General features: G+C 38.3%; 1 protein-coding gene across 2 annotated transcripts in view; it reads right to left on the reverse strand.

Annotated features, from left to right (window-relative positions):
• Nucleotides 1-17812, reverse strand: part of Bbox1 (gamma-butyrobetaine hydroxylase 1) — a 48659-nt gene extending 30847 nt beyond the window's left edge. The window contains exons 1-3 of one of the 2 annotated variants that reach the window (XM_021149550.2): nt 17365-17812; nt 9199-9452; nt 7506-7620 (exon numbers count right to left, since the gene is read on the reverse strand). In XM_021149550.2, the coding sequence (XP_021005209.1) occupies nt 7506-7620; nt 9199-9417 (334 nt within the window). In that variant the 5' untranslated portion in view covers nt 9418-9452; nt 17365-17812. Of the gene's footprint in view, nt 1-7505; nt 7621-9198; nt 9456-17364 lie in introns of both variants that reach the window. The other variant, XM_021149557.2, reaches the window with a different exon arrangement.
• Nucleotides 17813-19642: the final 1830 nt, after the last annotated feature.

The following is a 19642-nucleotide window of genomic DNA, read 5'->3' on the forward strand; positions in this document are numbered from 1 at the left end:
AATCAGGGAGTGACACGTCCGAGGCGGAGGACAGTCCTCCATAAAAGGGAGGGGGCTCCGCCATATCTCTCTCTCTCTGGCTCTTTTCTCCACTGGCTCCTGATGGGGTAAGCAATAAAGTTTGTACTGCAGAAGATTCCCGTTGCCCTGAGCGTGTTCTTACCAGGGGGACACACAAAAGCGGCGGGCAATACAGCCCCATAGGAGGAAAAATAATATTAACTAACCAGTACCCCCAGAGCTCCCTGGGACTAAACCACCAACCAAAGAAAACACATGGTGGGCCTCATGGATCCATCTGCACATGTAGCAGAGGATGGCCTAGTCGGTCATCAATGGGAGGAGAGGCTCTTTGTCCTGTGAAGGTTCTATGCCCCAGTATAGGGGACTGCCAGGGCTAGAAAGCAGGAGTGGGTGGATTGGTGAGCAGGGGGTGGGGAGGAAGGGCTTTTGGAGGGGAAACTATGAAAGGGGATAACATTTGAAATGTAAATAAAGAAAATATCTAATAAAACAAAGAAATGGAAAAAATTTCTTCATTTGTATTTTATGTTTAGAAATGTTTTATTTCTATGTATGTAAGTGTATCATATATTGGCAGTGCCTGCAGAGGTCAGATGAGGGCATCAGGTCCCCTAGAATGGAGTTACAGATGGTTGTGAGCCACCATGTGGGTTCTCTGGAAGAGCAGAAGCACAGAGCCATCTCTCTAGCCCATCTCTAAAGTCTAGAGTGAACTGCATGTGAATATATAAATGTGGCTTCTACACAAATCTAAGCTTTCTGGAAGAAAAGAAACACATTTTTTTTAAATTTATGACACTAGAATATTGTATATCCATAGCTCCGTGATAAGAAGGTCTAACACATAAAACGTCCAAGTGGCATGTGTAGGACATCTAAAGGTGAAGGAGCACTTAGGATTCCAGGCTCTCTTCTAAGCACTAGACATCAATCAATTCATGAACGTTTTACAACAACTCCATAATGTGTGCACTATCATTCCTTCAGTTTATAGATAAGGACATGGACACATGAGCTTAGATAAGAGCCCAACATCACAAGATAACCTTTGTGTCCAAACTGGAGCAGCTAGCCTCTCAGACAGCAAACATTCAGCAGAGAGAGTTGCATAGTAAGGAGAAATCAGCTCAAAACAATGTTAGGAAACAGGATTGCTATTCAAGATCTAGAGTAGACCAAGAAAACAGGTAATTCCATCTTACTCTATGCCCTTTCTGTGGCTAACCTGGAAGATGTACAAAATAAGGTTACTGAACACTGTCTTTCTTGACCTTAATTGCCTGGCATGCATATACATATGGAGCAGCTAATTGAAGATAAATACCAAATTTCACAGACTTCAGCCTTCTGCCGAGGCATAATCTGTTTGCCACCTTTCTTGTAAAGATTATTTTTAAGCATGCGTATGTGTGTGTGTGAGTGAGTACGTGTGTGTGTGTGTGTGTGTGTGTGTGACATGTGTATGACTTCCTACAGAGGCAAGAAGTGAGTGTTGAGTGTTAGAATCCTTTATGCTGAAGTTACACTTGAGAGCTGCTCAATTTTGGAGCTGGGAAGTGAACTTACGTTCTCTGGAAGAGCAATATGCACACTTAACATCTATGTCAGATCTCCAGTGCTGCCATCTTCCTTTAAGAACTCCAGTTGTATATTTAGCATCACACTGAATATGGACATCACAGAGATGTTATAAGGTCAGCTGCTATGCTATTTTTCTAATGAGACTAAATTCCTTTCTCCTCATATGACTTCATGGTCTGTGAGACCCTATCTGCAGCATCCTCTTTTCCTTTGGATGTTATGTCTTAATGTGTAAATGTTCCACGATTTCCTCAATGGAATGCAATTATAACTGGTCCAGACCATGCCCCTGCAGTGAACTCACTGCTATATTTTTACTAATAAGATCATATCTCTTGGGCAGCTTTAACTTTATTGGCTCATCTTAGTTCTCCTGTTAACCAGAAAGATAAGGACAGAGTGTTCTCCAAGCATTCTCTCATTGCTCACATACTTCATTTCTGAAACAGGTTCATTGCAAAATCCACAAGTTCACCTAGAAACAAGGATGCAGGTTCCAGCTGAACAGGGACCTTGTGTCAAGTCAATGACTTGAGATTTGAAGAGTCATTTTTGGGGTCAATGCTCTCTGTCTGCATAGACTTTGGAAGGCAAGAAACTCTGTGTTCGGGCTCTGTCTAGATAACATGGTATAGAAATAAGCAACCAAGCTGTGGAACCTGAATGAGATCATACCAGTGAAGAGCGCAACAGCTCCACTGCCTAATTGAATCTGCTTTTGTGCTGCAAGTACTGAATATGTCGAGATGAAAAGAGACCAGAGTAATTGCTCTCACTCCATGGCCATGCATCTAGATTTAAAAATGCAGACTCTTCTAGCTCTTTATCACAGTCATTTGTCTCAAGGTTTCACACAACCTCCTCTATTTTGGTCTCAAAAAATGGTGTTACTAATTTCAGTGTAAAATAATGCAAAAACTCAAGAAATCTTGTCCACTCTCACCTTCACACTCACCAACTTGCTTGTGTTTATGTATTTATTAGTCTTTGAGGAACTGTGGGTAAGTCAGTAACTTTTTCTTTCTTTTTTTATTTTGGCCTCTTTCACCACAATTTCTAAGGGCTTAAATTCTTTTCCTGTTTTTCTCTCTATTGCATTTCAACCTCAGTGTATGGTGGCCGTTCACCATATATTCAACAGGATAATGAATGAATAAATGTCCAGTGTGTGGTAAATACTCAGTCAGCTAAGTCTGTTGCCAAAATGGTTATTTATGAGGATTTAGTTATCAAGTGGGTTAGATAATGACCAGTCAGTGTAACATCTGTAGTGGCAGATGGGTGCACACACATAGATTACAGTGGTCACAGAGAGAGGAGGAAGGTGTTTATTAATGCAGATACTTTCCGATCAACTCTTGGCTCTGTTGCACTTTGTTACTCTTTGAACTAGTTTTTAATTTCTACCTACCTCATTTATTGCTGACATTAAACAGGTCAAAACTTAATAAACAATCTCAGTGATTCATATGGTAAATGCTTAAACACAGGAGGAAGGACATATGGTGGCCATAGAGTCTACATAGAGTTGGTAGCAGCTCTGGTAAGATGTGGCTATGATGGTTTATTTTGATGATAGAACAAATTCAATGGTGCAAATACCCTTATTTCATCAAAGACTCCCACATCTGGTCAAGAATGGTTTTGGCTTAAATCACATGAGTTAGGCTATGAGCATTTCTTGCTAATAAAAAAGAAAATTCACACATATGTGTTTCTTGCTTTTTGACAAGGGTTTGTAAATACATTCTCTGCACTAAACTAACTTTCCAGCATTATAAGAAACTTAAGTAAGCACATAGTTCTCCTTGAGAAAACTAGTTTTGTACAAATCTCTTTCTATATGAAAGGCAACTAGATTTGAGAAACTGACAGTCACCCGTGAGTTTTCACTTCTTGAGGCATGTGCTTTGCAAACAAAGCAGGGCTTCTAGCTATGGGCAGAGAAGTCACGATCTGATAAAGTGCATGGCAAAGAAAGGTTCTGCTGTAAAAGGGGCACATGTGGTTGAGACTAGATGGGTTTTGGTGTGCAATGTCCTTAGTTTTCATTGATGAAAAAATGACATGGACTGGCTCAAGGGGGAGATTTTCTTTAAATTCTCTCATTTTTAAAAGAAATTCAGTTTTCAATAACAAAAGTCATTAAATTCAGAGAGTAATGTAAAATATTTTAGCAACAAAGAGATAGGAAAAGCAAGGATTCATTTGCATTAAAACTAATTATAAAACCAAGAAATTCTAGGTTCTTAGATATCCTTGTACTATGTTGTGTTTTTTTCCATTTTATCTCAGTCAATTGAAAATTTTACAATCCATAAAATAAAAATGAGTGCATAATTATGTAAAATTTCACTTGTACATTAAGATATGATTACATAAACACTTCACATTTTATTCAAGAAAAGTAAAATTTATTAATATTGTGTGTGCACATGGTATGTATGTGAATGTGTGTACCACAGCACCCCTGTGGAGGTCAGAGGATAACTTGTGGACTCAGATATTTCTTCCACATTTATGTGGGTTCTGTAGACTGCACTCAGGTCTTGAAACAAGTACTTTTATCCACTGATCTATTTTGCTGGCCCAAACTTTATTTTTAATAAATATTAAACTTTGTTTCAAAATTTTCTCATTTATTTATCTGGGAAAGCCACATCCCAGGAACTGAAAGTCAAGCTTTAAAAATGACAGAGATTAGAGAATATGGCCTGCCATCTATTATCCTACTAACAAATAATATGTTTTTCTTAAATGCAAATTCTATACCCATCTTCTCTGCCTCATAAGCTCCCATTGTCTTCCATGCAATGTTTTATAGAGCATCTTATGGCCATCCTTATTCCCTTCCCTTCTCATATGGTCCACTCAACAGAAATTCAACACATCCATGACTAAGGCCATTCTACAGGATAAACTTGACCTTTCTACTTCTTTTTGTAGAGGAGGCAGGTTACAATAAAAGAAAAGTCAAAGGGTATGTAGGAGGTATTCATGGATTTGGAGGGACTTATGATAATATACTAATTTAATCAAATTCAGTCAGAAAACCCCTAAAATATACAATGCAGAGAAAAAACTTATAGCAATAATCTCAAACCTGTAAGGGTCTTGAACTTATTTCTTTAGTTTCCCAATAGAGAATAAGCCAAGGGATAAAGGAAATGGTATACCGAAACTCTATGTTGGAAAACACCTCATCCTTGCCCACAGTGGACTGAGCAGCATATGCAAATTATTTCTCACTTTGGCCTTTGAGTCTTCTCGGTTGCCTAGCAATTTTAACCTCCCAATATCAAGCTCAATGTACTTTCTGAAATTCATCCTTCTATTTTTCACTTCTGTGGTTTCCTGTATGTCCTTCTGTCTGTGGGGATTTCCTTCTATCTCTTCCTGACAAACTATTCCTTAAATCTCAGTGTGGGTATCAACCTCTCTTTTCTTCATATTCTTTGCTTTACGTCACCATCAGTCTTCAGCACATGGTCTTAATGTACTTAAGTACATTAAGTGTATTACATGCCCAGGCCTTCTTTTTCACCTTGGTATTTCCTTACACAGTTCCCTGAACAAAATAGATGCCAAATGTCTGTGCAGCTAAATGGACACGCATGAGAGAAATGATATTCTCCACATCTTCCTTTCAGCTCCAAGGGAAAGTCTGGTCCTGTGCACAGCTTATTGTCATTTATCTTTTCATTTTGTGTTTGGCAGCCTGTGCCAAAAGAAGGAAAGTGGTGTGCATCTGGACTCCAGATTTTCTAAGCACTGTAGCCCTCTTTCCAAGGGAGAAGCAGATGAGGAAGATTGCTACGGAGGTTAAAGATGCAAAGAGTGTTTCAGTGGAACTCGCTTTGTTTACAGGCTCTGGAGTACTAATATTTGAAAACTCACATTGGACTAGGTATCAAATTCTATAGGCAAAAAAAGCCATCCAATCAATACTCTAAAATTTGCACAACAGTTTCTTCTTTTGCCAGTCAACTGCACAGCTTGGAAATATATTTAAAGATGAACTTTGTTTTAAAGTATTAAAATACTTTCCTGTGTCTACCTAGCAGCCAGTTCTTATGTTATTCATGCTCGCAGTCCATCGAGTACTACTCAGTAGAGTGTAGTATCGTTTTCATTTTGCTACTGCCTGATAGGACTGAGGAATGTTAGCTATGAAAAAGAAAAAGCTTCACCTGTCAGGAAATATTAATGGAGGAGGTGTGGCCATTCCTCCTTTAGCATTTAAAAGCTTAAGCTGTGATAATAAAAATGTTGACTTTTACTTCCTGAAATGACACAGAGAAGAACTTACGGACAATGAAAGCAAAATCCGAATGGATTGTAAAACTAGGGCAGAGTTAAAGAAAAAAAGAAAACCTTGAATACCAGAAGAAATCTAAAATTAAAAAATTCAACATGTTGCTATTTGACCCAGATAATGGCTATGAAATTATGTTATTGTTGATTCCCCACTTCAAGAATTCAGAAACATACTCTGAAGGAATGTGGATGAATGGTTTTCCTATAAACTCATCTATTTTCAACCACCTAGCAGGGATAGATAAAGGAAAATTGATTCTTGGTTCAGACACAGCAATGGAACAAATCCTTATCAGCTGTCACAGTGGTGAGACCACACACTTAGAGAAACTGAATTCTTGACAAGACTGGCCTGTGCTTAAAGAAAGGGGAGACTCTGGTACCTTGTGATTGATATCCATAGGTAGAAGGAATGTGGCCTGGTAAGTTGATTAGTAAGTAACATCTCCACTTCTAGTGAACTGCTGTAAGGCTAGTTTTAAAATCCCAGACAGTTATTACACATGAGGGAGTTTCAGGTTTGGAAGAAGGAAAGTAGAACCTCGTTGAGTATATGACTCAGAGTTCCTGAGAGAGGCAGCAAGGGATTAGCCAAGTAGCCGCTTCCTGAAAGGGGCAATGATCTTATAGATGGGGTTGACAGCGGAAAAGGGGATTCAGAAAATGTGCCTGGCTTGTGGGAGATAGGGTTCTAACCAACAGGCAAAGTTCACGTGTGTTAGAGTTTGCCTTTGACCACACAACCAAATGTAATCTCTAGAACATATGTAACCATATGTAATCAGTAGAACAATATAGAGTAAATCGGAGACCTTTCGACCTCACAATGCTCCCACTTCCTGTATTATTGTGTATCCCTTAGAACTTTCATTTTAATTGCCCATTTATTTTGCCTATTATCTGAGAAATGTTATCAGCTCCCTTTGCCACTAAATTCATCTTTTAGTTATCCCTAAACATTTTTCTGCTCACAGAATCTCTGGAGACCCATATAAATGCTCGAGAAAGGGGGATTGCACTTGGCCTAATTGCGGATTCAATTCTGTGCTCCTTGTTTTACAGCTTCATTGCTCACATAATCTCCTGGATACTAGCACAGGAATTTGTGCTTTGTTCTGTTCTGACTTTAGATATCATTAAAGAGGGTGAGCTACCTCTGGTTGATGCCACTCCTTTGCAGAGAGTGTGGAGCAAACAACTTGGACTCTCAGCTTTTACTTTAGATAATGCAGGCTCAAGTCTACTGTATCTTTCTCTGCCAGTATTTTAGAATACCAACATCTGCTCTGTTCTCCATTTCAGTTTTGGACAAATGATCTATATTGCTAAAGTTAAGCATTTCTCAGAAATGACAATATTATTTTAACCAAGATAGAAGGGATTGAATTTGCTCCTGAGCACATCCTTAGAAAATGAGAAAGAGATATAAATATTGATTACATTGATTTGATCAGCTTGTAATATATGTGTGTTAACTCAATGGACCATGTCCTGTAAATATAGTCAATTCAAATAATAGTATTCTCTCCAATCAATTCTCACTATAAGTTTTTAGTGTAGAATGAAGAGCATTGCAATGTTACCTGGTAAAAACAATTCTCCTTGGAGCCTTGCTCTGGCCTGTTGAGAAAAGCATCTTTTCTTCAGCCAATTAGCTTCGAATTCACTGTAATGGTCATTGGGCCATGTGATATAAACCTTATAAGAGAGAAATAAGAGTGGTATAAGACAATTATCATCTACTTGTATGTTGCACAGCTATACATTTCCGTCTTCAGCGATTGCTTTTCTTTTTTAATACTACTGAATTAGAGTGATTAGAAATAGAATTTTACTAGCATGGCATCTCTGCTTTACACACTGTAGATATGTAATACTCAAACTTCCTCTGAGAAGGTCTGACTACTAAGGGTGAGAATTGAGAATAGAGAAGAAAGCTGAGAGGACAGAAGACTGGGGAAAGACAGGCATTTCTGTCACGTTTGTCCTTCTGGGAAGGATTTGGAGATAAGGAATAGAGAAGCAAGTTTGACAGCACATGTGGTTGGCACTGAGACTGATGATCTTAGGATGTGATGCCTGATGCACCTAGGCAGTACTTTGGATAAATAGTGCTAATCAGTAAGATTTCTGAGCGACTGCTGTAGGATACACATTTGCACCCAGATTATCTCAACCCCTGACATTTCTTTTCCTGTTTTTTTTAAATGAATATATTTTTAATGGTTATTTTATTTATTTACACTTCAAATGTTATCCCCCTTCCCAGTTTCCACTCCACATGCTATCTATCCCCTCCTCCCGTCCCCTGCCTCTATGAGGGTGCGCCCCCCCCCCTAATTCACTCCTGTCTCAGCGGCCTATCATTCCTTTATCCTGGGTCATCAAGCCTACACAGGACCAAGGGCCTACATTCTCAGTGATACAAGATAAGGCAGTCCTCTGCTACATATCCAGCTGGAGCCATGGGTACGTACTGTGTACTGTTTGGTTGATGGTTTAGTCCCTGGGAGCTTTGGGGGGGGGATCTGGTTGGTTGATATTGTTATTTTTCCTACGGGGTTGCAAACCCTTTCAGCTCCTACAGTCCTTGCCCTAACTTCCCCATTGGGGTCCCCACACTCAGTCCAATGTTTGGCTGTGTATATCCACATCTGTATTGGTCTGGGTCTGGCAGAGCCTCTCAGACGTTTGGCATTTCTGTGGACAAATTCTGTACTTTTCTAGTTTGATAGAGCAGCAAACTGAGTGCCAGATGCACCATTTTCATGGTATAGATTGCATGATTGTGTTTCAAGCCTGCTTCCCCCTAAAAGAATAAAATATGGAAATTTGCATATGGTATTAAGATGGTAGTAGTTTTAAAATCAAAATATTATACATTCTGAAAAGAAACCAGAATATATCAGCAGGCTATATTTATATGTTTATTTATGTGTATATGCAACAATATTAAAGGGAAATTGACCACTACTTTGAGAGGGAGTGAGGAGGATATGGAATGAGTTGGATGAAGGAGAAGGAAAAGGTGATGTAATAAAATTTCATTTAAATAAAAAGTAAGCCTATTAAAAATAAAAATATAAAATGTTGTAGTAGTGATAACAACAGTAGATTTTTCCACTGAATATGCCTACCCTATCAAACAATGTACAACCATGTCCATGGAGGGTTTGCTCTATATATGACAAGTTAAAAAGAGTTACTTAAATTACTATAGACTAACCCCTTGATCTAACTCAACAGAGAAGGGGAAGAGCATTTAGACGTAATTACCTTTTTCCGGTCAAATGTCAAATCATCGATTCTAATGTTTACATCAAGAGCTTCCAGGAGAAGTTTCCGAGCTTTTGCAGAATGTAGGTAGCAGTCTGAACACTGACAGTTGTCTCTCAGCCATACTGCTGGGTAGAGGGACTCTGCCCCATCGTGCCAAAAGATCTGCATCAAATGAGCCCCATCCAGTGCTTCTGCCTTTAGGATGGCACAGTGCATGTTTCTGGTCTTTGGTGATAAATCCTACCAGCTACCTGCTAGGACAAATCAGTGTTAATTGTAATAGGCTGGCAGATTGTACCTGAACCTGACCTCTACAATACTGCAAGTGGACTCTGGCCTCTGCCTACCACTCAGCAGTATGAGCCTACAGTTCGCCCCATGCCAGGACCTTTGTTCTAATTAGAGTATTTCACATGTTGTAAACAGAAGCACAGTGACTAGCTGTAAGATAAAAATGCCACATCGAATCCAAATCAAGAGAATTCCTTGTTCTTTTAACAGAAATTTTAGGTTATAAAATAAGAAACAAGGGCAAACACATTGATATAATCACGTTTGCATAAACACTGTGGGAAAACTGCTACGCAAATGGAAAATGTTAAGTTTGCCTCTCTGTTTTGGTGTTTTAGTGAGCCCAGGACTTTACACACGTGAGACAGGCATTCTACTGTTGAGCTTCAGTCCCAGCTCACAACATGCCTCTGTTGTTTTAACCAATGACAGAGGCATCTGGCTTTTGAAACAAAAACTGCTTCAATGATTCACAATTACCATCAAGGGAATATTGATGCAATTAGTTTGCTTAAAGGGTAATTCGACTTAGAACATGGTACTATTTCTGGTCTATTTTTACTTTTTACTTGCATAGTATATTTCTCACTGGAATATAAAAATACCAAAGTCCTTTAAAAGCTTACTGGGTTTGTTTTCTGCCTTTGCTTGTTTGGAATGTCTTACTTTATCTGGAATGTTTATGGGGGGAGTTTTATGAATCTACATTTTGATTGGATTGTATGACTCCTTTTTATTACAAAATCCATCAAATTTGTAGCAATGCAGTAGTTATAGGAGAAGAAATCTCGTGAAAGAAAGGCACCAGGGTACTTACACTGGGCAACTCTTTATTTCATTAGTGACCGTATACCAGACATTCAGGAATAAGGGAATGTTATAGACTTAACCTTTCACATTTATCTAGGGTTCTCAATATATATACAAAGAGTAGACATTAGTAAAAAGATAAAGTTTACATGAAATTAAAACCAGAATGCTTTGTGTTTTCATAGGACCATTAACACTTCTAGCTCTTCTAACAGAAGAGAGCAGAGAGGACAGTGCTACCTTGTGATAAGAGAGGAAGACACACAGAGCACAGTGACTGCTTACACACACCTTCACTGTATCAGATACTGAAACAGCACCAGGAACCTACCAAGCAAAGCAAAGACTTTTGGCAAACTGCTGTCACCTACTCAAACCTACACATAGGCATACATATATACACATAATTAAAAACAAAATAAACCCTTTGACAAAAGAGAGAAATAGCACTATTTAAAAAAATCTGACAGGAGTCACCAAATAATTTTTACAAAAGGGTTTCTAGGCTATTAGGTTTGTAGAGCATATATAATTTCTCATTTGTCATCTTAATTTTAAAATTCCATTCAAAATATAACAAATATTCTTAGCCCATGGTGTGCATAAAAGTGGTCCATGGGACATTTTTGGCCAAGAGCAGTAGTGTGGCTGTCCTTTATAAATTTGTTCACGATTTCTTTAGCACAGCGGTATCATGTGATGCTTTGATTCAGAAAGCAGTACTCTTTCACTTGCTTGGGCATTGAGCAAAAGTTAGCACTCATATGTAACAATATCTTCTTTTGTAGATGTGGTATTACAAGATACAAAGATTACCATACCACAATGGAAACAGAGGATTACAATGTAAAGAAAAGTCTGGGGTCAAATGGTCTCAATTATTTCTTAGAAAAAAAAAAACGTATTTAATTTACTCTAGAAAGATCTGTGACTGATATTGGGCTACATGTATTGATTCTACCTTATTTTGCTTCCTTACTAATATAATACTGATTTTTAAATATGGGACATAGTTATATTTCCAGCTTCCTCTATTTCTATTTCATATACTGTGTATTATGTTAGTCTGTCCAGTGAAATATTTTTTCCTTTTTCCACATAAGGAACATTTGTTAAAAGGAGATAGGAAGATTTCAGGATACAAAACCAGCATAGGAATATTCATATTATAAGAGCAAAATCCTATTTACAGCATCATCAATGAAACGACTTGGGATTAATTTAACATAGGAGACAAAACATATACACTCAAACTGTTAGGACAACTATGAAATTATTTGAAGACAACTATAAGAAATAGTATGTACTCATGAATTAGGGTAATCAATATTGCTAAAATATCCATGATACTGAAATAATCAACAATGCCAATAACATGATTCAAGGCAATAGGAAAGTTACTCCTGACATTTGTATGTCAACAACAACGGTTTCTAAATAGCCAAGCCACCAACCAGGAACAAGAAACAAAATTGGAGGCATTATAATACATGGTCTCAAAATATATTGTAAAGCAATAGGGGCAAAAGTAACATAGAGCTGATATGCGAAGTGAAAATCTAGGGAGACCAGAAGTAAACCCATGTATCCAATGTCAATATATTTATGTAAAGTTTCAAGATACTAAAAAAAATGTCCTCTTCATATTGCTGGGAGTACTGCCTATCCTTATTTGGAAGATTAAATTTGGGTTCTTCATTCAGAATGGAAAGGCAGTTATATTTGCAAACCATACCTTAGGCAAGGGTCTCCAAGCAAAAAGTGTAAAGAAAGCATACAATGCAATAAGGTCTCTTAAAGTGAAAGGGACTCTACACAGACAGTTCTCAAAAGGAGATGCAAAAATAGCCATCATGTCTGTGAAAAAAAAACTTGACAATTATTTTCAGAGAATACAAAGCCAAACCACTATGAGAAATCTCCTTGTCCTTGTTACAATCAATATTACAGAATGTCTTCAAGTGTTGGCAAAGAAAAGTAGAATGAACAGTGAGGGGTACAAATTTACCAAGCAAAATAGTGTAGAATCTGCTTTTCAAAAAGTTAAGACTAGAAGTGCTTATGATTCAGCTGTTCCCCTGCTTGATATCTATCTAAAGGAAATGAAATCAGTGTGCAGAAGAGATCGTTACACTTCAGTATGGAGAACCAATCACCATAGTCAGAATGTTGACTCAGTTGAAATGTTCACAGATGGATGGATGAAATTTTAAGGAAAATGTGAGATCCACACACAGGAATCTTATCTACCCATGCAAGGGAAGGACATTTTGTCATTGTGATACCATGTATGAAATATAATGGGCACTGTGCTAACTGAGGTAAGCCATACACACAGACACAAGTATTGTTTAATCTCACTTATTTGTAAACATATTGAACACTTATTGGCTAAAAGGAGAATGGAGACCTAGAGGTGAAAATGCGAGCTACTAGTCTGAGACAGAGATTTAATTGTGTACAATAAGTAACTTCTAGCTACCTAATATAGCATGGCAAGAACATGTAAAACTTATAGATGCTGGAAATTTTATAAGAAATATATTTGGAATGCTCTCAGTACACACACACACACACACNACACACACACACACACACACACACACAAGCACACCTGGGCGCGCACACACACACACACACACACACACACACACACACACACAGAGTCACACAGTGATGAGTATGGGAAGTATTAGATAATCATTAATTTGATTGTGAAAGTTATTTGAAAAGTTACAGGTAGATTAAAATATTCTATTTACTACTTTAAAGTAGAATTCTGTCAATTATAATTCAGCAAAACTCAGAAAAATCAAATCAAATAAAAAAGAATAAGTTTTAAGTATGCTGACAGCAAGGGTACAATAGTGCTTAAGGCACAGAATTGCTTCTACAGCTCCGCAAATAATTTGTGTTTAGTGAATACTTTGTGTCACTAAGAGCTCTGAACTGCATATACAGGAACTCTACTTTTAACCAACCCGTTGCATTCCTGCAGTCAGCAGTAGAAAACATAGGCATGTCCGACACACGTTCACTCCAGGATAACTGTGACCTTAGCCCAGTACATTTATAGTGTCTACAGATAATCTGCTTTTTACTGCTGTGAAAAAATCATGACCAAAAGCAGGCTGAAGAGGAAAGGGTTTATTTTATCATATAGTCCATCACGAATGGAAGTCAGGGCAAGAACTCAAGGCAGGAACACAGAGGCAGGAATTAAAGCAGAGGCAATGAAGAACCCTGATTGGTGGCTTGTTCTTCATGACTTTTTCAGATTACTTTTTAAAAATATAACTCAGGACTTCCTACGTAGGTAGGCTGGGGCTTCCCACACCAATGAGTAATCAATAAAATGCCCCACTGACTTGCCCACAGGCCTTTTCTCCATAGAATTTCTATCTTCCCAGGTGATGCTAGCTTGTGTTAAGTTGGAAATCAAACAACAAGCAGATTGAAACATCATGTCACAATAGCAAAAGGATGGCCCCTCTTGATGATAGTGAAATCTGCCTTAAGAATAAAACAAAAGTCTTCCCATTTTGTTTTATCATCTAGGTTTCCTGTGTGCTGGCATGTATTCTAATCTCAGTTCATCTCTATTATATGTTCATTAATATATTTATTTAAAATGATTTATTTTTGTATGTGTATGTATAAATACCACGGAGACCAGAAAGGGGCCTTAGGTCTCCTGGAGCTGGAGCTACAGGTATTTTACAAGTGGTCTGATGTCCTGGGATGTAACTCTTGTCTTCAAATACATCAGTAAGCCCTCTTATGTGCCAAACCATGCCTCGAACTTCTGTTTAAAATTTTCTGATTGAAATACTGGGAATTCCATTTGGCAATTGAAGCACTGTTACTTAATGGATACTTATGTAGGACAGATTTTCCCATCATGATGAACATGGTTTCTGTACTCAAAAATGGCATGGTACCCTGCTGTCAACTTCCACAAAAAAAGAAAACCCACCAGAGAAATGTTCATACCTGTAGACATCGGCATAATGCATAGTGATCTCTTCCCAGCCTATTTTGAGATTTTCACTTGCCTCTTTCTAAATTATTTTTCCTTCTCCTCGACTTAGAGCATGTGGACTGAAGAGCTTTTTCTCCAGAACCCATCTGGTTAAACAGTACATAATCTGGGGAGAAAAGAGCCCTGGACGCCAGTACTGTGAAGCGTGGAGGCTACCTGGGGGAGGATGGGAAGAGCCACTAAAACTTAGGTTTTACTAAAATAATCTGGATGTCTATGTAGGAACTTGCTGGGGCACGGCTACTCTTCATAGTGTCTTTCTCAGCTTCCTGGTGAATGTAAACGACAGTTTAAACAGGGACGAGGGGAAACGGGCGGGCACTTGTTTTTTTGACTTTAACTTTGCTTCACTAACATCAAGTTTTGATGGAGTAAATAAGAAAACCTTAAAAGAAATAGGGCAGGAAGGATCATAAATATTTAAAAGAAAGTGTCCGGAAGAGTCACATGCTTGTGACACACTTTGGATTTGTTGACCTCTGTTTCTATCTCACCCAGTTTACAATTGGACATAGTAAGGCATCGTGGGAATGTACTTAGTGACACATCTTTATGTTTTCCCAAAGAAAAGGAAAACAATAGACACTCCACCTGGAAAATGAAAATATTTATTTTATGCTTATTTATATTTTGTTTTTTTAAAAGGAATTATTAGCTTATGAAACATTATTTTGGGTGTGGTGGGAAAGAGCAGTTCTGCCTGGCCGGTAAAACGGCCCTTGGGTCTTGGCAGCCTCTTATCTGATGGAGTTTTCTTTATACTCCACAGTGTTACCTTGTGTGTGTTCCCTTCTTAATTATCTGCTGAAGTTTCCCTCTTCAGACTTTACCTGGGAATTCTGTTTGGCCCAACTAGATTGCTTTTGATGTGATATTATTTCAGGCATACATGTGAGTTTTGTCATTTTTCTGTTTCTTAATTTTATATATTGAAATTTATCACCAATAAGTGAAACCTAGTTTGTGTACTGGTCTAAAAAATAAAATAAAGGCTAAAAATAAACTCTAAGAGCCAGGGAGAAGACATCTGTGTGTTATGCTTTCAGAGTCCTTTTAAGGTATAGAACCAGACAAGAAAATGGAGGCTGGGCGATCATCTGTGTGATTTATCCACATCCACTTCGTTAGTGAGAGAGATTGCCTCAGACATGTGAAAAATGTTTACTCTGCAATAACTAATTTAAATAATAGTCTTTAGAGAGGATTGAAAGGATGATGCAGGGACTTCATAGTAACCACACATAAAATTACAGGGTAATAATGTGGACCACTGAGCCCACAGGACAGTTTAGTTGCATCAGTGGAGAGCATCAAGGATGCACCATATGTCAATGTCTGTTAATTTCTATCTTCTCATCCTCATGGTAGCTTTGACTTGCTATTGTGTCATGAAAATTTTATGTTATTATCATCTTCTAGAGAATAACTTCAGTTTATTAACATGATACTATTAAAACAGTGGCTTGTTCTCAAGGTCTTTGCTTAAAGAACTTCACTGACTATTTTTGGAGAAAAGAGTATGAAGAGGTGGGTTTCTTAAACTTTATATTATTGAGTCTTAAAAATATTATCTACTTATAATTCAAACTTTAAATCATATAGTCTGTATCCAAAAAGGTTGTCATAGACTGGGCTGTGCTCATGGTTCCTAAATAATATTAAAGCTTAATAACATTGGAATACATACTCTCTCTAGCTCATGATATTTGCTGCTTATAGACTTTTAACTTAAGGGCTTCAAAATTGCTAAAATTCATTTCTAGTATTAACTTGGTTGAATTAAGTGGCGGAGCCATATGATCATCCCTGAAGGTATTCCCATATAAATAATGAATTCCATGGAACCATTAGAAAAACCACTTGGTATTTTTGAAGAAGTTCTCTATTCTGCCTGCTGGATTTCATCCAAAAATTTCCTTCATACTTTATAAAAAGGAAATGTTAAGTTCGCCACAGCAAATTTACCATAGTTCAGTAAGAACTGAATTATGAATCCTCTTGTTTACTAATGTAATAAGTACAAAAATTATAAATGTTTTTAACCACATCACATACTGAAAAACTTAAATTTTATTCAGATATATTCAAATTGCATACAATATTTTTTGAGCTGTATCAAGGGAACACAATAAAACTGTGCAGGCTGGTCTGAATTGACCAACATTTTAGAGATGCGTGCTAATTTCAGCTCTTTTGGTTCAACAAAGGGCCAAGGAATAATATGCATCACCTTCCCTTTGACTGGGTTGTGGATTATTCAAAGAACTTTTCAAAAAAGAAATCTCATTAGAATTTTCCATTATGGGCAATCAGCTTTGTAGACAGAGCTGTCTCTGTCCCTTCTACAGACATCCTGGATCACTTTGGGGATTGCAAAGTAATTTGACGATCAGACTAAGCCAAACATAATTGGAAAAGACTAGCTGCCAAGAAGCAATCAGATCCACTACATTCCAGAAATCAAGCCTCTTCCAGATGCTGATGGTGCATCCTACTTCAGCCCAGGGCTGTGAATGACATGTGCCTGGAGTTTGATGTAGATGCTTCCTTTCCCCTGTACACAGAGATTAATCCAGGGGCCAGTCAAGTAAGAGAGCTGAGTCCAGTCATCCCTGTTATCATATATTCTCTGGGCACCAAACCACACAAACACTCCAAATAGAGGAAACCACAGCTTTCTTTGGTCCTAGATATCCTTTGGAGCAGAAACCTCCTTGCTCCAGACACATTTCAGGATTGATCTGCTTGGTACGCTAAACCTTAGAAGCCATTATGCTCCTTGCAGCCCTGCTTTGACCCTGTCTGTATACACAGTTGAGGTTGGCAAAGGAGGAAGGTTATAGCTTGATATGAAGGTATAGCTATTTCTTTGTTTGGACATTTAACAACAACAATAACAGCAACACTAAAGCAAAGAGCTCTTGTGGCTCTTAGGTTTTCAGAAACCATAAAATCCCATAGCTCAAGCAGAGTTTTGCCCCATTTCTGAATCAACAGAGAAGAGGAAAAGCATTTCTCACCTGTCGTGTCTTCTGCGCCGGAGGCAGCTGCTGCCACAGGAACAAGCAGACAAGAGCTTTTACCTCTCTTCCACCTGTTCACACTGACAGCGCTTCTATTGCAAAACTCTCTTGAAGAAGCCTGTGCATTCTGCAGGGAGGAGCTGTCGGCTTTCACCTGAGCATAGGCGCAGTGGCGTCTACTTGGCCATTGAATATTCCAACAGAAATGTCTTTAAAGAGCTTTTGATTAGTTGTGTGTGTGTGGGGGGGTCTTCTCTGAAGGCTGGGATTGGCTTCCCTTTGCTAGATATTCTTCCCTTTCTCCAGTTTTGTTTGGAATAAACAGTAGCTGCTAGAGAGCCTCTTGCTCTGCTGAAGATGGTTGCCCAGTGATTTGACTCACAACACACGGACGGCCCTGAGGGCAACAAAAGGGAAAGACCAGGGCAGGCCATATGCCAAGGATCCGGAGCTTGGCTTACAAGCTTCTGACTTGAGGGAGGGCCTAGTACATGGGGGATTTGTTGGGCAGTTCCCAAGACCCAGTTCCTTACAGTGTAGCTATTATGTTAAAATAGTCTTTGGGTGGCAACTGAAATCTAGAAAGTGATCTGCAGTCTGCTGGCCTCCTTCCACCCACACCACCCTTCCTAAGAAGGTACAGCACATCCCAGCTTGCAACTTGTTGCTTCTTGCCTCAAGGACTCGGTGTTGGGAAACAAAAGTAAACAAAAGCCGTAATCAAAGAGAGAGAGAGGCCATGCTGCCCAGCTCCCAGGTGACCTCTGGATCTGCAATGTCACCTACATTCCCCAGCAATGCCCTGTCAGCCGATTTCATAGTAAAATATCAACTGTGTCCCTGTATCACCTTCACCATTGACTTCCTTATTCAACTCTACTCCAGGAAAATAACAGCAGGTTTGGTTTTCACACACAGGACAGTATAGATGTAGACTGCAATACTACATGTTGTCAGCCTTGAAAACCACAGGAACAGAAGTTATAAGATGCCAGAAATAATCAACTAATTATACTTTAATTATTCATGACACAAAGGAAATGGGCATAAGCGACCTTTCCTTCATCTTTTGTGCTGTAGTTAACTATTGTTGGAATAAATTTGGTAAATTCATCTGTAGCTTAAAATAAAAGGGGCTGTCAATGTAAAAGAAGCCATGAATTTGAAGCAAGAAGAAGGGGTATATGGGAAAGTTTAGAATGAGGGGAAAAAAGGGAGAAATGATATAATTATACTGTTCTTGAAACAAGTAATTTTAAAAATATAACAATAAAAATACTTACATATGAAAAAAGTTGTTGAGAACCAGTAAGTTACAAGACCATGGTTTCTAATAATATGAGTGAATAAAATAAACAACAAATCTGTCAGTAGATAAAGTTAAAAAATTTTAAGTAAAGAATTAATCCTACAAACAGGCAGAGAAGCAAAAACAAGCTGGCAAATAAAACTCCAGTCTACCCTGGAGGGGTTCTCCCAAATGAACCCTGAATCCAAATGTCTTTGAGACTTAATGATTTCTTATTAGTTGGCTATATACCCAGTAGTGGCATTGTGGAGTCACGTCACAGTTCTCTATTTAATTTTAAAATCACCTCTATCCTGTTTTCCATAATAGTTGCCCTTTTTCATAGCCTCCCTAAAAGTGTACAACAGATCCCCTTTATCAACAGTCTCTCATACACTTAGTTTTAAATCTTCTGGACAAATCCCTCTACTAGCAAGAAGTGACATACCATTGTGGCTAAATTATTATATCTTTAATTAGTAGACACTTTTGAAGCAGTGTTCACCTGCCTATTGTCCATGTGTGTATCTTCTTTTGATGGACTTCTATTCCAGCCTTTTCTCTCTCTATTGAACTTGTTACTGAGTTGAGGCTCATATACATTTAGATATTAATCCTTAATTAGTTGTATGTTGGTCTGGTTTTCTTTTGTTATGATAAATACCATGATCAAAAGCAACTTGGTTTATCTTAGCATATGCTTACAGGAAAAGTTCCTTATTGAGGGAAGTGAGAGTAGGAAGTCAAGCAGAAACCACAGAGGAATGTAGCCTGCTGGCTCACTCTATGGTTTATGCTCAACTTTCCTATGCAACCCCTGCCCAGCTGCCTTGGGATGGCCCCACTCCATGGTGTTCTGGGCCTTTTCTATCACTCATCAATCAGGACAATCTCTTAAACACTGCTGATCTAGTTTGCTTTCTATTGTTGTGGTAAAACACTAGCCAAAAGCAACTCAGGAGACAAAGTTCACTTTATTCTGACAGG

Source organism: Mus caroli, chromosome 2, assembly GCF_900094665.2.
Source record: "Mus caroli chromosome 2, CAROLI_EIJ_v1.1, whole genome shotgun sequence".
Classification (NCBI taxonomy): Eukaryota; Metazoa; Chordata; class Mammalia; order Rodentia; family Muridae; genus Mus; species Mus caroli.